Genomic DNA, 17,920 nt, shown 5'->3' with positions numbered 1-17,920 from the left:
TTTTATTTATTTATTTTTTAAATAAAATTCCAAGTACTGTTTTGTTTTCTATGGCTACTGATTTTTAGGGACAAATGTACAACGGTAGCAGCATCTCATGGACACACGTGCTGTAAGTAAATGATAAACGTCAATATTCCATGTACAGTATAATTTAAACATTATGCCAAATGTATGAGGCCAGGTGTGCAACACGCAATCCACGCCTCGCGGGACAAGTGTCCCCACTGACCAGCAGCAGCAGCAGCAGCAGCAGGAGATGATGAGGAGGCAGTGGCAGCAGCAGCAGGAGGAGAGCAGGGGGCGTGGATGGGGCGAGAGGAGGCAGGCGGAGCATGCGCAGCAGGCAAGGACTGTGTGTGCCCCACGCGGCTGTTCCCTGGATGCTGCTGTGCTCTCCTCAGTGCTGACACTCCGCTGCTGCTGCTGGTACAGGGAGAGTGAGGAGCTGGCGGCCGGGCGTGCACCACCATCAGCAGCAGCAGCATTACTGCTGTCACCATCTCAGAGCATCCCTCCTCCTCCTCCTGCTCTATACTATGCACTAGGATTGTGGGCTGCAGCCTCCTGCACTGCTGCCATGGGGTAAGAAGCTCTCAGACCGGGACTGGCTCCGAGGACAGGGCTGTATTATTACCAGTCATCCTCGGCGAGACAGCATGGAGTGCGGGTTCTGATTCCCGGCCGCCCCCCTCAGGAGAGCAGCAGACAAAGGACGCGGGGGGCAGAGCAGGAGCCGAGCCGTGGCAGCCCTGGCTGGGTGCAGGAGACATGATCGCAGAGTTGCTGAGCAGCGCCATGGGGCTCGTCCTGTACCTGAACACCCTGGGCGCTGATTTCTGCTATGATGACAGGTAGGAGCCAAACTTTCCCTGTGCCCTGTCGTCCCCACTGCACAGCGGGCCCGGCACCCCTCACACCCCTATCTCTGCTGCTGCAGGGACACATGTACTGGATGAATGAAATCTCTCGCTTACCTAGTTGTGCTCATGTCTAGTCCCCCATGCTGAGCTCTGTAGTGTTTCCACAACTAGAACCTAGTAACTCAATATACAGTAAGCACAGGGTCTTTGACAAACTCTTTCTGCTGGATGCCACCATGTCACTTGTGACTAGAACAAAATAGTGACTTAAGGGGTTAATGTTTGCATGCCATTAGTTTATCTGATGCACCATGTTGCATTACTAATCCCCATTTTCAAGTTGCTGTCTACAGGTAGATTTATCAGCTGTTCTGTACTAATGAGCTTTTCTGTATGGTCTGTCCCCATACCATACTCACAGTACATATATGTCCAGCTATTATTAATGTTACATATAGGTCTCTGTTTTACTTGCACTGAGAACATCTACATGTCATAATAATCTGATTGCCTGCATTAATCCCTGCATTTTAGAAGTTCATTCTAATTTTTACCAGTTTAATGCCAACTAAAATGCCCTCCCCATGGCATAAAGCCCCTGCAGGGTTGTGAGCAGCAGTATTTTACATGTCCTTATATTGTGTTTACTACTTTACTGTCATTATTTGTACTTCCTAGTGGTAGTGTTTAGAAACTGACATAAGACCCAAGTAGTCATCAGGAAAACCTCAATTTGTGTCCTTTTCTTTAGAATTTTAATCTCATTACAATTAAGACTGCTGCATAATTAAAATATATTAGGGAGAACAGCACGCCTGGCTAAGCCTATTAACCATCCCGAGGAGTTTCATGCTCCATTGAAATTAAACCATCCAAAAAGTGAGCATAGATTTACTCTGACAGCTTTCATCAGCTTCTCTTTAGTGTGGAGAGTGAATGGATCCCCTGGGTTCTGTGAGCTGGTAAATGGAGCTCTTTAGGACAGGCAATAGGGAAGTGAAGTCCTGAGGATGCCACTTACAAAAACTGTTAGCACTTCTAAATTAATAGTTTAATATGGCTTTGTGTGCTAATAACGGCACAACACTCAGACATTGTGAATATTGCCTCTCAGGCTGGCTGTAACAGCAAAAGGCAGAAAGCTTTTACAGTGCAAACTTGTATTTAAAGTCCACTCTTCACACACCCAGCTTTTACTGCAGCCTCAGAAGCCAAAGGGCTGTTGTCATTTCTCATACAGAAGGAAATGACTAGTAATTGCTTATCTCTGAGACTTCAGTTTCTCCACATTCATCAGGCTCTACTCAGCGCCTGAGCCAGCTCCATCTCAGCCAATACACTGTGTTACAACTGATCCAAAAAAATCTCCTCTAGGAACATAGTAATATCTATACACATTTTTCATTGACTTAGTGAGCCAATAATTTGGATGGTGTTGATATACAGATCATTTGCAATACTGTTCTTATGAGCATTGTGCCCTTATTGTAATGCTGCTACTACATGTCCTGATTTAAATGTAATCGTGCTGATAAATGTAATAAACTAACAATACTCCTAATATGAATCCTAGGCTAAAACGTGAAAAGCTTTTTTTTTTCTTTTTCTCTGTTGATTACAAAAATCTCAATCGATATCTGTCATTCCTACAGAGCAGGACTATGGAGTGTTCCAGGGATGTGTATTAGGGGTGGGGGGGGAGGGAGGATAAATCTCAACTTTTGTGTAATACAGTATGTCATCGTAATATGAGAAACTGCCCATTAAGGGTCAGTTTGTTCACAGTTGAGTCTGGATACATGTAATTGGTATTTCTTGTTACGGTTCCATCAACATCATTGTTCTTTTCATTAGCATGAAGAATTGTAAATATTATTGGGAGTTCTTTATGATTTTGCTTACTCAACAATACCACCTGTTTCTAAAGGTCTACAAATGATTATTAATGATTGTTCAGATTTCTTGAAATAGTAAAGGTTTAGGTTATAACAGAAAAGGATTGAAATGTATTTAATTAACATAGTCTTTGTATGTGTGAGTATAGCAAGCATGTTTACTGTACATTTATCACTATATAAAATAGTTAACTTATCCTCCAAGCTTAGGTGGGTATTTATCAAAACCGTGGAGAGAGATAAAGTGAATAGATATATTGTACGAACCAATCAGCTTCTAACTCCTTTTATAGGCTGTGTTTGAAAAAAGACAGTTAGGAGCTGGTTCATGCTTTATCTCTCTCCACTTTATCTCTCTCCATACTTTGATGAATACCCCCTTAATGTTTTTTTTTTAAATCTTAATTTCTGTTAATTAAAGGACGTGTGTGTGTGTGTTTAATGCCCACATTTCATTGTATAAATCAACTTGCTATGTGGTTTAAAATTTGCTCAGTGACAAGGTAATGTTGTCAGTGAAAGAAAAATACAGAACTTTAGCATTGAATTTCCAAAATATTTTGTTGCATACTTTGTGTGTTATGTTATCTCGTTTATTGTTTATACTATGTAAATCTACCATTATTATTATTTATATTGATTGTTTATTAGCTACAGAAGACGTTTACTTTTCTTGACAAGGATTTTGTTTCACATGTTGCTGTAGTTACGGTGCCCTTCTGAATCCTGCCACCCCACAAGAACTTTAGCATAGATAAAGGGCTGCAGCAACTTTACATAGACTAATGAGAATCCTAAGTGGATGTAATCCTGCAAGTTTCCTATCCATTACTCTGGATGCTCCAATACACACAAGTGATGCCTTTACTAAAGCCTTTTGACCTTTACATGATAAAGTGATACCCCAGAGCACTGACTAAGTGTTAAGCAATACACACAATTAACGGCTCTGCACAAGAGTCAGAGGTTTCTTATTCTGACCATGCTGCAAGTGCCTCATTTAAAAATCACTTTGCAGCTGTAGCACAAATCTCTGGTACATAACAATCTCTCCTATGTACATAGAAGTGCTGCTCTGCGTGAGTACCGTTCCTTCTGCAGCACAATTAGCAGTACCAGGTGCAGGCTATGGAGACAATCTCTGATATTCAGCCCTTTATTCAAAATAAAATGCTGTACCCCCATCTTAAGGAGAAGAATACTAAATAACTCTCCTGACTGTTGTGCAGTAATTTGTGTTTATGTGTTACTTAATTACAAATCCATCCAGTATTCAACGATAAGAGTTTAAAACTTTACAGGTGCAGTTCAGTTTGAAGCAATGTCAGAGAATTCTATTTATTCAGTTATTTATATTGTACATACATATTCCGCAGCATTCCCATCAGCTCCTGTCCCAGTGGAGCTTACAGTCTTTATTCCCTATCACAAGTGCACATACACGCTAGGGTTCATTTTAACCTACCAGTATATATTTGGATTGTGGGAGGAAACCCACACAAACTCAACCCATTGCCATGGTGGGTATTGAATCCAAGACCTCAGTGCTGCAAAACTATCGTAACGTTGGTGCTTCACAGCCACCAACATCACACACATTCCCTCGTACCCATAGTGGTGTGTTTGTGTTGTCGGGCAACTTTAATTTTTGGTTATGTGCTCAGTCACATATTACCGGGAATTCATTTGCAGACTGGTAAGAATTTTCAGTTAGTATCACACTTTTTTATTACATTTGCTCATGGTTAACATGAGGAAGTAATTAAAATAAATAAATACATTTTAATTGTAGCGGCAGTAAAATTTGTAGCCAACAGATTATTTTTTTGTACACACTATATACATGGAAAACGGGCCTTTCCCTTTAGCAGAAGTGTAAGAGCAGCACAGAGAGCAATATTATCATGTGTTCTGTTTCTCGAGAATTTCAGAAGTTTGGCCTCATTTATCTGCCTACCAATAAAGTGCAATAAGCATACCACATACTGCTTTCATTAAGCTCTGGTACTAGTAGAAGAATGTTGCAGCAATTGTAAAGTTGCAATAAATTATGCTGCAGATCTTAGAAGAAGCAGCTATTGTGAATCTCCTGGATCTCATCAGTTGCTGACCTCTGTATTTCACAGGAGACACCTAATGTTGGGAGCAGGCTGGGACTTCCAATAGTTTACTGCTGTTCTTGAAATTAGGACCCATACAATTTCCAGTCCAGAAAACTCTCCTCTGACTGAAATTTCAAACGAAATGCAGTCTCCGCTGATAGTTATAGTAGTCATACATAAAAGGAGCGCTATTAAAGATGACAGGTGTCGCTGTAATTGCCGCTTGGCTGGGAAAACTAGAAAGTTGCTATTTAATTTCAGGAGTGTTCTACTGGTTTAAAAACTACCCATGTATTGTAATATAAAACTACAGAACTGCACTTATATAATGTAATGTAAAACTGCAGAACCTTTTACGGTTATATATTGCAGTATGAGACAATGTTTTACTTATATAGTTCAAAGGAATTATGCTCGTAATATACTAATAACATCAAGTGGTGTGCAGTCCAGTGGCCAAAACAACCTAAACGGTACACAACATGGGTATAGCTTAGAGGTATACAAATTCCATTCTGTGGGCCATATGAAGTTTTAAAATGTGTTCTTTGGCTGTAAGTTTGCCTGTAAAGTACAGTGTGTTGCCTAATTTCTTTATGGAGTCTGTTCACACGTCTATTGTAAGCTCAGAAATCATTGGGGTTAATTCCATTTTTGGTGATGTGACAATGTCACACTTCATCTCCCCTAAATAGTGCATCTTAAGGTGCATACACACTGTGCAATATATCCTTGCAATTTTGACTATATAGTCAAAATCACAAGAAAAGTTAGCACATATCGCACCGTATGTACACAGCTTGCGATACCGATGCACGGTCCTATGAGGTTGGTATTGCAAGAAAAAATAGACCTTGCAGGTAAGTCAATTTTGACTATCTAGTACAAAGTATAGTCAAAATAGGCCATAGCCAAAATGGCAAGCACACACAGGGGTATAGTCAGTTAAAGTCGGATCCATTCCGACATGTATTTGTTGGAATGGATCCGACAACCCCTATTCAATCCCATCTAAAATTTGACTTTTTCAAGTCGAATTTAGATGGGACCCAGAGGAGGAGAGGGGGGCGAGCTGCAGGGGGACAGCCGGCGGCAGCCAGAGGAGATCAGCGCTACGGAGTAGCGCTGCAGCAGGATGTCACTAGCCGCCCGACCTCACGGCAGCTTCCACCTGGCTCCAGCAGCGTGCTGGAGCCGGGTGGAAGCTGCCGTGAGGTCGGGTGGGTGAGTGACATCCAGCTGCAGCGCTACTGTAGCGCTGATCTCCCTGTATGCCCACCGGCTGTCCCCCTGTCTCCCTGCAGCTCTCCCCGCGGCTCGCCCCCCCTCGCCTCCTCTGGGTCCATCTCATTCCGACATCATTTTGATGTCGGATTGAGATGGTCGAAAAGGGGGCCAAAACCTGTCGGATTTGGATCCGTTTTCGACATCAACACTTGGATCGGCAGCTACTTCGCTGATCCACGTGCTTTTCGACAAGTCAAATGCTTTGACTTGTCGAAAAGCTTTGAATAGGTCGAATCACGTTTCGACCTTAAAAAGTCGAAAACTGCCGTCTTTTCGACAGACGGCAGTTTTCGACTTCAATTGAATATACCCCATAGTCAATATCGCATAGTCAAAATCGTACTTAAGTCAATATCTCACCGTGTGTATGCACCTTTAGTTTGCAATACTACAGGGGCTTGTACTCAAATGTGCGATGCCAGGGCTACTATATTAATTGAATGTCCCCATTGCATTGCATTACAAAAGCTATAGGACTCATACTATAAGTCTTCTATTTCCAAAAATCTCATATCCAACATACTCCAAAAACCAAAATATTTTAAGCGGGAATGATATAGTGACACCTTTGCTGTCTGATGGTTCAGTGTACACAAACATTGTTTCATGCACAGCATTATTAAAAATATTTTATAACATTACCTTCAGGCTGTGCATAAGGTTTATAGGAAACAAATGCATTTCGTGTTTAGACTTGGGTCTCATCTCTAGTTATTTTAATTTGGTATACAAGTATTCCAAACTGGGGAAAACTGAAATCCAAAATGCTTACCCCAAGCATTTGGGGTATGGGAGACTCAACCTGTATTTACTTACCTGCAGTACCTCTCTTGTACTTGAGATATAAATGTTGAACTATAAAAGTATACATCAAATTTGTGTATTATCTATCTTGATTACATATCTGGTAATTATATGTAGAGCTAACAAAACCTTAAGATGACATAAAATAGTCAATGTCATTATAAGACAAGTAACGTAGAACATAGAGCCTGATTCAGTGTAGTAGGAGAGGTGGGAGCTATAAAAGTGAAGGCTTTCTGAATATACATTTTCTGCGTTAATGCCCTGGGAAAGTTGTTACATTATCCATGTGAAGGCTCTTGTTCATCTGAATTTATAAATTAGGCTTTGAGTGTAAAAATTAATATAAATGCAGCAATAGCCCACACCTGTTTTCACACAATTTTTTTTATTAAGGAACCATTTCAGACTTTTTTTTACTAGGCTTGCATTAAAAAGTTTCCTAACTGCTTAATATAAATATATAATGTGAAATAACGTCTTTATTACAGAAATTTATTCAAAGGTTAAATATGCCAAATAAGCCAAGATAAATATTTCTGTAACATGTACCATGGTTTATATAAGCACGGCATGCTAATGAATAGCATAGTTTACACACACTGGAAGCAACACATTCTGCATTTATTTAATCCCTTTTCTATAGAATATTCAGTAGTTACGGTTGGAATGTGCTTAATACTTAATCTTTAACCTACATTCATATTTCATTTTTCCTTTCTTATCTTTGACTTTTATGTGGGTCAACTATCATTTCCAGTTTTACAGTAGTCACGTATTTATATATACCACAGCCCCTCCACCCCCCCCCCCCCCCCCCCTTGCACCATGACCTCAGTCTGTAATTGCTTGTCCATCTGTAGATGCCTCTGTTGATAAGCATCAGGAGAACTGAAGGAGTGGGTTAGGGTTTGGTGCTGGCTTTCCTAAAAGTCTGTTTCTAAAGCTGCATACACCGTAGGCGACGTCGCTTTATGAATGACGTCGTCTAGTGTTTCCCCTCCCGAACCGGGAGGTCGGCAGCCGCCCGTACACACTGAGCGATGTGACCGTTCATATCGCTCAGTGACGTCACGCAGTGGCCAACCGTGCATGCAGCTCCTGGAAAACAGTCCAGATTGAGCATGCATGCACTGCTGATACAGAGGGTTGTTAACGACCCGCCGTGCCGCGCATCAGCTGTCGTCACCGGCATACACACTTGCCGAGAAAGTGAACAACGTTGCTAATGAAGGGAGAAAATGAGCGACGTTCATTTTATCGGCGAGTGTGTATGCACCTTAAGGTGCAAAAACCTGCTACTTTTTTTCCCCCTCAGTACATGGTATTATTTCTACCCTCTATTCATGTAGTGCCAACAACTTGGCCAAAGGCACCTGCAGATAGTAGCATTTCCTGTTCAGCTTGTATCCATTTGACTATTGTATTTGCTATAAACGGTATCCTCTGTTTGTAATCTCCGCAGTGTGTCAGCATCCCCAGGTTATCTACTTTCACCTGCAAGTTTTACATTAACATACCCAGCCAATGGGTTTATTTCTAGAATTTTTGCAAACAGCTCTAGCTGCACACAGCACCCATCAGCAATAAACATGACAGCCTTATGTTTATCAATCATCAGTTGTCCCGATGGCTTCCTTATAAATCTTGGTTTATTCAGATAAGGGCAGGTAAGTGATCAAGGAGTGGATCAGCACACATGTATTGTAAAGCTGCTTTCTTATTGTCTCCCACAAACACTGGACAGAAATCAAGCATTCTTTATGATTTGCCCATAGTTTTATATGTTAACTAGTTTTGTTTTATATGTCTTAGGGCAGTGGTTCTCCCTGGGGTGCCGTGTGACACTTGCAGGGGTGCCTCAGGTTGGTGGTCTGGACCATTTAAAATTATTTATGGTTAATATAAAAGGCAAAACCAGGGCTGGTGGCTGCCAATCATAAACTATGTGGACAAACAGAAGGTAATCCTGTTCCTCACCACACACTTGAACCTAAGGATGACATATAAACACCATTTACTTCATTTAACATTTCTTCTAAATTTCTCAATAAGAAACTTTTGGCCTAAGGGTGCCATGAAAAAAATTCTGATGCTCTAGGGCACCTTGATTAAAAAAAGGTAAGAGAACCACTGTTTTAGGGGGTTATTCAGATGTGGTTGGAGTTGCTTTGTTTTCGAAAATATTGGTTTATTGCTACTTTGCACATGCTCAGGACCCATTTGATGTAGGAAGCAGGATGTCAGTAGACTGTCAGTGATTGACAGTCTGCTGCCATTTGGGGGGTGAGGGAGGAGGAGTTGGCGGCGGCCTCCATCTCCTGAAATAGAGGCGTGGTGGGGGGTGTGGGGGTGTGTGATTTCCTGGCCTTTGCAATGTTCGGCCTAAGGGTCCCCATGGGTGCTGCCAGCCGCCCAGCGGTGGGTCAGTGATCGTCCTAGGACACGGGTCAGATCACTACTGCAGGCGTCTACTTGTAATGGATGCCTCCTGCTTCATTACCGTACAGAGCTATCATTGCAGCAGTGATAGCAACTCCAACCACATCTGAATTAGCCCCTTAGTGCACAAAGTTGATTACAAGTGCAGTGTGGAAATGGGTTAATAGTAAAATGTGTTCCGGTTAACCTGTTGTTGGCTCAAGCACAGAATCTAATTAGTAGCGCTATGAGGCCTGGAATGGATATCTGCTTTCTGTCTTGCTTGGCTGCTTAAGGTGAATTCCAACTGGCCTATGCTGTTGTTGGAAACTAGTGAAAGTAAATAAACACGTTTAATGGGATTTTCTTTAATAGAGGCCAATGGCACATGTTTTGTGCTGTAATAGTGTGCTCCAATCTGGGCTGTTTATTTCAAACAGCACTTGCATCATAAACTCATTCTGTGTACAATAAAAGTACAGTATGTGTTTAGTCTTATGGGTAACCTGAAACTCATGCTGCACAAATGTAAAACACAGAGGAGATGATTTTTTTGCTTGTCTATAGACTGTGAAGCGAGCAACTGGAAATTGCATTTCCCTAAACAATAATGAGCTTGATGCGTGAATTAAGCAAGCCAAGCTTCTGAGCCACAATAGTTGTGTATTAGAAGTCCTTTTGGTTTGCCACTTGAGATCTAATCAAGCAAGTGACCCACATACACAAAGCCAAAGAGAGAGCCGCTGTACATTTGGGAAAAGTGTAAGTGCCATCTGCTTTAGAATTTATGTATACATTTACATTTCATTATTAATGTACATGTTTGATTTATAAGGTGCCCTTCTTGTCAATTGTTAGTTTATTCTTAGGTAACGTTTTAGAAAAGTGTTTTTAAAAAGCATTGCTGCTTTCCTATGCTAAAAAGCATCTATCTATTTAAATTCTTTAAAAGTTGTATACTTTGACTTACAGTATTAAACCTTCACAATGCAAAAGTAAAAAGCTAACTAGTAAAAATGACAACAAACTATAGCTTAAATGTATTAAGCCTTATCAAGAGATAGAGTGGAGACGGATAAAGAGTGATAAAGTACCAGTCAATCAGCTCCTAACTGTCATTTTTCAAACAGCTTGTAACGTGGCAGTTAGGAACTGATTGGCTCATACTTTATCACTCTTTATCCGTCTCCACTTTATCTCTTAAGACTTAAAACATTTGGACCTATGTCTGTGTAATGACAGGGATTGGCAGTGATGTCGTTCACCAGGCTTGTCCTCATTTTTATCCTCCTTTACAGTTCCACTACCACCAAAAATCACCCACGGTAGCATCTAGTTTCCCTTTGTGGAGAGGACCTTTCCTATAAGCCCCTGGGTCCATGTCACAAACTATTTGGAATAGAAACCAACTAATCACCCACTAGCAACATACAGTATGTTGCATTTGACACTTTACAAAGGCAGTGGGGATTGGTGGGGTGATCTAGGTGTGGCATGTGATTGGTGCATGCAGTGTTGGGATGAGCTCACTAGTAAAATGTTACAGTGTGTGTTGGATTAATCTTTGGAATTACAGTATTTCCTTTTATTAATGTAGCCTACATTATTATTGTGACATTTTTCAGTTTCAAAAAATAGCTAATTTTGCTGTAGAGTCTAGAGGATGAATAAAAAATAATATATTTTATTAAGTATTCCGAAAAGCATTGCTAAACCCATTCTAACACATTACAGTGCTGACAATGGCTTTATTTAACTATGATGAGGTGTGTGTGTGTGTGTGTGTTTGCACATGTGCGCATTGTGCACCAGTGCTCCCCTTTATATATAGCATCACCTTAAGAATACCAATACGGGTCAAGATCGATGTTATAAAGAGTGGGATGTGTAGATGTCTACTACAGTGTTCTTATGTATAACATATACTGTAGATATACACCTTTTGATTCTGCTTGTTGGCTACATCTCTGTATTGTGTTACTTATTTTCATGTTTTTTTATCTACTGTAATTCAGTCAAAACGTAAGTCAGTGTTTGCTCTCATGTTAATACACGAACATGTGGTTTAATTTCAAAGACATTGAGATGAAACGTTGCATTATTTTGTATTTGCGGTTTAAATTTTTGTCTAATGCTTTGAGATTTATTAAATTTCATTTCAATTAACAATGTCATAGATGTGCTCTGATAATGTGTATAACTTGATGTACAAGTCTTTATTGTATTAAATTGTATGGTGCCATAATTAAATGCAGTGTTTTGTATGCATTGTAAAAATGATTCTCTCTTTATGATAATACCGTACTTGCTGCACACAGTATCCTTTAGGGCAAGGTCTAAGTTGCTTGGTAAATTATTTTATTTCCTGAAGACTGCAGTGTGTTTCAGCATCAGGTTTATTAAGTGATTACTGTGTGTTTATTGCTTGGTTGACAAGGTGCCTTTGCCACAGGGTTCTAATAGTTGGTTCAGGAATTTGATTGAAAGAAATTTTGAGACCTGCACAGGATTAGGCAGCAGTGACTCTTAAGGGGGGTACTCACAGAGCGATCGCTGCTTAAAATCTAAGAAATCTGACTAAATTGCTTAGATTTTAAGCAGTGATCTCTCCGTGTGTACCCCCACAGCTATAGCGATGCGCAGCCCCGCACATCGCTATCGCTGGTGCTAGATTGGCCTGCATGCAGGCCAATCTAGCGGGTCGCTCACTTCACCCACTGGGTGAAATGAGTGCCCCCCTCTCGTCTCCCCCCGCACGCTCAGCACACATCGTGTTGTGCTGAGCGGGGTGAGAGATTGAGCGGTTTGCTCAGCACACATCTCTCCCCACATCTGCCAGTGAGTACTGGCCTTACTGATCGGGATCAGTGTCTCAGGAGGCCACTGCTGCAACCCTACTCGCTGGAATGTTCAAGCAAAAATGATTGTACTTGCAAATTGTAATGTTATCAGTGCTGTACGGTGCTGCTGTCTATAGACTGAAACCATTCATACAGTATGTATTATGGCAGAGTGAATTACTGTACTTACCATATGACTTTGAATGAAATTCTGCTCTAATTACTGACTGGGTGGAGCTGCAGCCAGACAAGACAAACAGAGCACCGGGGCTAATCAGCTTTATATGGGAAAGCAAGGAACTGTTAACTTCAGGGAAAGGAGAGTCATTGGTTTAAAACTAGCTAATCATTAAAAAGCTGGGGTGGGGCTTAGCTTTTAAAAGTCTCCTTGTTCCCGTGAGCGGGGCTATGTAAGATTAGTGCTAGGGATCTCCAAGAAATACATTGTTTATGTGGATGTTGTCTGCCATCCTGACAAATAAAACGGACACACAGTCACAATATCCAGTACATAGAGTTATTGTGTCTGTCTGGTTCTGTGCAGTGAGAGCCAGATGGAGGCGCCTTGCTCCTAGCTCTCACTGGCTGCCTGGGACATACTGCTCATGCACGTATCCCAATGACAACCGGTCACAGCCATCAAAGTGGACTTTCTACTCTCTAATCATTGCCCAGTGTGACCCGCTGTACCTGCTCTCTGCTCTCCAGTAACCTTCAGGATGCCTCAGATCAGACAATTTACTTCCTTTTCATTCTTCAGTAATTAGTCTTCCATTGCATTAGCAGCAAGATGAGGGATTGTTTAGCCATTTACACACTACTCATTCCATTCCATTTTCATGGTTGAACTGCAGTATGTGGGAAATTTAGGAGTAAATTTACGAAAAGCTTCTAAAAATGATGTTGCCAATAGCAACCAATCAGATTCTGTGTATCATTTCTCTTTTGCATCTTTGAAAATGGTAGACAGCATCTGATTGGTTGCTATGGGCAATGGCACCACTTTAAATTTTTAGAAGCTTTAGTAAATTTACCAATTACAGCGTGCTGTGATATGTTACAGTTGTTAGAATATGTTTTCAATAAAGTATGTGTTCATTTGGGTTCTGGGTGTGCAATCTGCCCTGTGCTTATAACATATGTTTGCTTTATTGCTGATTTATATGCGTCATATCTGTTTTATTTTATTAGGTGGCAGTGTAAATGAGTTCCACCACTTCTCCAGGACCAACTTAAGCTCTGGGTATATCCCTAGAAGAAATGGTCCTGAATACTGTGGTTAGACTGACCTTTGTTTTTCTCACTGATCCACACCAGCTGTACTACTTTTTCAGTCTACAAGCTCTTCCCATATCTTGCAATATCTAATTTAAACTACTTGTCCTCACCAACACGTCACTCTCTCTTTTTGGGGCATGTTTATTAAACCCCAAAATGCTGCAGACTTCAAATGAAATGGGTGTTTTTGGAGAACTGATGAATTTTTGCGTTTTGCCAAAGTATTTGCCAAGGGATTGTGGTCCCCATCTTTTCAATCGCAAATGTAGTCCTCTTAGGTTTTTATGGGGACTATGAAAATGCTCCATTTACCATACTCAGAAAAAGTATAGCTTTTGGAGCTCGGCCTAGTTAGCAAAGACCACCTTTGGTGGTATTACCCATTGTAGTCGTATGGGCTACAATTTAAAAATTACCGGTAATTGTTTTAAGCCTTGAGATCCCTCTCCAGTAATCACTGCACCTACAGCCCGCTGGCTGCACTGTAGCTGAGTCTGATCTGAATTTTATGTTAAAGTATAAACACATTATTAATATCACCTATGACATCCAACTACTATACTTTCCCTGACTTTGCTCGTGATGAATAGATGGTGAAGCTCTGTTCACAGACAATTGTGCAGCTACCATGTTTAGAAATAAATTTTTTCTGTAATTGAAATGTTTCTCCAACCAGCTTAAGAAAATGTTAGCATTCATTGCAGCATTTGTGCTGGTTATTGTCTGAGCGCATGCTGAGCGACTAATGCGTGATTTCTCTCACTGGGTCCTGATGTGTGACTGGGCATGCTAACTATGTATTATTCTATTGCTTTGCTATATTAGCCTTTCAGGTTACACTATGGTCACATAGTGCCTAATGCTTTGTTGTTAGCTGTAATATTTAAGTTATGAGTCTGGAAGAATACATTCTGCTGCTATGGTCTAAGATGTGCTAAACCACTTCCATATTCGGGATGCGATTTGTGTTTTTTCTGTGAACCCCTTTTTTTTAATAATTAAATAATTTTACTCCTTTTCTCACCCTACCATAAAGTTGCTCATTTAGGACCCGATTCAGTAAGGATTGCAAATTCTGCTAAGTAGAACAATTTGCAATCCTTTTGATCGCGTGCTATAGGCCGCCAATTGCAGGGCAAGGCCACCCAGCATGCTGTCTGCTGGCCCCCCTGAGACTACGGTTGCACCGCAGTTTCATTGTGATCACTAAAAATAGGGTACCCTCCTGCCGACGCAGGAGGCCCGCCGCCTTCTTTGTGTTAGCGACAGTGCCCCATTAACGCCCACGTATGCTGCCGCCCCCATTTCCATGACGCGCCCCCACAATGCTCCGTTTCCTCCTTTGAAAATGTTGTGTTGCCGCCCCCTTCCCTCACCCACACCCCGCGAACGCTTCTGCCTGATTGACGGCATAGGTGTTTGCATTCATATAATATAGAACAGTGATGGGCAACAGGCATCCCTCTGGCGCATTCAGCGGCTGCTAAGCCTTCTTATGTGGACCCCAGCTCCTTCCTCCTTTATGCACCCATCATTAATTTTCTCTGCTCTATGTTCCATTAGCCCCACTCCTTATTCTCTATCTTATGACTCACAAAGCATCTTGTATAGATCTTAATGAATAAAAATGAAATTTTGCAGATTATAAAGTAGATAATAAGACTGCAATTGATTTTACTAGTCAACTTCTATATTACTGTATGAATGTGCTTCCTCCAAACAACACAGAGAGGTCAGGTGAAGACAACAGTAGAGGAAAGGAGGAAGGTCATGCAGTTTGCTTCACATGGCAACCCTTCCACACCACAGGAAAGGAACAATTGATCATAGTCATTATATTCGTAATGGGCCACTGGTACTCCCAGTGAGGGGTGAATGGGAAATTTCAGTAGCATTTTGTATAAAGCCTGACTTCCATTTGAAGGATGAATTTTGGGGGGAAATGAGCTTTCAATGGTATTGGGAGTGTTTTTGGGGAAAGTGGATGGGTTTCAGTGGTACAGTATGTGGATACATTTTAAGGGAATTTTGGAGTACAAATGGGATATAGTCATTGGAAAGCAATGTCGCTTTATTTGATGTTTTGTTATTAATTGTTATTGACATAAACACACATTTTGTAATTAACAGTAATTTAGGTTGAAGATTTATCTAATTGATTGCCAGCATGGAATTTGATAAACACCTTTTTGCCTCATACATTATTTAATCTCTTAGGGGAATATCCAATTAGGTGCGATTGTTTTTCAGCCGATAAAAACAGCCTAATAGCGCAATATTTGGCCGATGGTCATTATTGCGCTATCCAATTATAGGCCATTTTTATTGGTGAAAAAGGGCCGGCGATTGTGCGATAATATATACGTTTCTAATCCCATGTGTTATTGCGGCTCCAACAGCTGCTTATCGCGGATATGCTTTGGGTTGCCTGAGCAGTAAATTGCTCTCTTCAGCCCATATGCGTTTTTTAACCAGTTAGTGCAGCAGAGGGGAAATGATCCTCTCCATTCTCCCTTGCTCTGCTAATTGGTTGAACTCTGCTTGGTACCTGACTGTCATGGCCCATTTCTGCTAGAAAACTGGACATTACATTGTGACACACTAAAGTCTTATGCCCAGATTTATCAAGCCTTGGAGAGTGATAAGTAGCACGGTGATAAAGTATCAGCCAATCCGTTCCTAACTACCATTTTTCAAACACAGCTTGTAATCTGGAAGTTAGGATCTGATTGGTTGGTACTTTATCACCGTGCAATTTATTACTCTCCAAGGCTTGATAAATTGACCCTTTTTTTTGTAACAAAATCACCAGACTACATTACCACTTTATTCTGTCAAGTAAAGTAACAATGACTGTATACCAACGTTTGTGCATTGTAGTGAATATCACACCTTGGGACATAAATGTCAAAGCAACTGATTTTAATTTTCCTATCGTATTCCTTTTTATTTCTTTGTAATTTTTGTTATTAATGAGTGTAGTTCTCTGTTTTTATTGTTAGAATTATTATTATTATTAGTAATAGCAGTAGCTTTAGTATTAGTATTATTACTCTTTTGTCTGAAGACTGCTCACTTTCAGCAGTCCAGGTACACCCCACAATTACATTTCTTGCTGTGTGGATGATGTTTCTTCCTAATGGAGGGTGTTCATTGAAAATGTCAGTTTCTATATTGTCTGTCCTTTCAACAAGCCTTTTTATTTGGAGGGTTCCTTGTTCTGACTAAAATGATTTATTATATTAATTCCTTATCATAAATAATCACACCTTTTGGCACTTTCTTTTAAGGAAAAACAGATATAAAACAAATAGTAAATGCACAATGCAAACTACACTTTATACCCACTTCTACTGAATCCATATTAAAAGAGCTAAACCTCTATGTCAGATATCTACACCAAGCTACGGAAAATGAACATAATATTCCCAAAAATGTATTGTGCATTTTAAATCATATGCATGCCTGTAACTATCCATTTCCGGTACATAATGTTTTAATTATGCCGAAACCGAATTCCCTACCCTTACCCCCGGCTGCACGGCAGTCACTCGATTGCCAGCATTATGATCCTACTACGGGTGCGGAAGCCCGACAGCCGGCATACCGACAGCGTGGCGAGCGCAAATGAGCCCCTTGCGGGCTCGCTGTGCTCGCCACGCTGCGGGCTCAGTGCACGCTATTTATTCTCCCTCCAGGAGGGTCGTGGACCCCCACGAGGGAGAAAAAGTGTCGGTATGCCGGCTGTCGGGATTCCGGCGCCGGTATACTGTGCGCCGGGATCCAGACAGCCGGCAACCTTAAGACTACCCGGAGAAAACTCTGTGAGCTTCTAAAACAGCTTATAACCAGTGGCGTCTGCAGCTCGCACCACATCATGAAGGGGGGAGCGGGTTAGCACATATGAACATACATGTAGGGATGTATGTAACATATGTGCTAGCTTCAGATCTCCGTGATCGGCAGCGCTGTGTGTCGTCTTACAGCCGCCGCTGAACTCGGGACTCCACATTCAGCGTAACTCCTCCACTCTCCTGGTAAGTGCGCCCCCAGGCTCCCATTTGCTAGTTTTCACAACAGTCTTGGGGCTTTGAAGGAGAGTGAAGCCGAATGCAGCATTCCGGGTTCAGCTGTAAGACGCAATCCCCGGTGAACTGCAACCAGCACATATGTTACATACACGATACATCCCTGCATATATGTTCATATGTGCTAACCTGCTCCCCCCTGCACCATGTGGTGTGAGCTGCAGCCGCCATTGCTTATAACGACACTGTAACTTTACGTACAGAACATATATATAACAAGAACTAGGAAAGAATAGGTAACAAGTGCTAGCATGTACTTCCACCAGACAGTCTAAAGGTGTGTAGACACGGTGAGATATTTTCTTTCACTTTTGAGTATATAGTCAAAATCGCAAGAAAAGT

At 41.2% G+C, this 17,920-nt stretch overlaps 1 protein-coding gene across 3 annotated transcripts in view; it reads left to right on the top strand.

The window, feature by feature from the left end:
• The first annotated feature begins 306 nt into the window (after positions 1–306).
• Positions 307–17,920, top strand: part of TMTC2 (transmembrane O-mannosyltransferase targeting cadherins 2) — a 447,032-nt gene continuing 429,418 nt past the window's right edge. The window contains exon 1 of one of the 3 annotated variants that reach the window (XM_063927679.1): positions 307–854. In XM_063927679.1, coding sequence (XP_063783749.1) covers positions 772–854 — 83 coding nt within the window. In that variant the 5' untranslated portion in view covers positions 307–771. The remainder of the gene's footprint in view (positions 855–17,920) is intronic. The other 2 variants (XM_063927680.1, XM_063927681.1) reach the window with 2 other exon arrangements.

The sequence above is a fragment of the Pseudophryne corroboree genome, chromosome 6 (assembly GCF_028390025.1).
Source record: "Pseudophryne corroboree isolate aPseCor3 chromosome 6, aPseCor3.hap2, whole genome shotgun sequence".
NCBI classification, from domain to species: Eukaryota; Metazoa; Chordata; class Amphibia; order Anura; family Myobatrachidae; genus Pseudophryne; species Pseudophryne corroboree.
The sequence above is the reverse complement of the archived record's forward strand: the minus strand, read 5'-3'. Positions and strand labels throughout refer to the sequence as shown.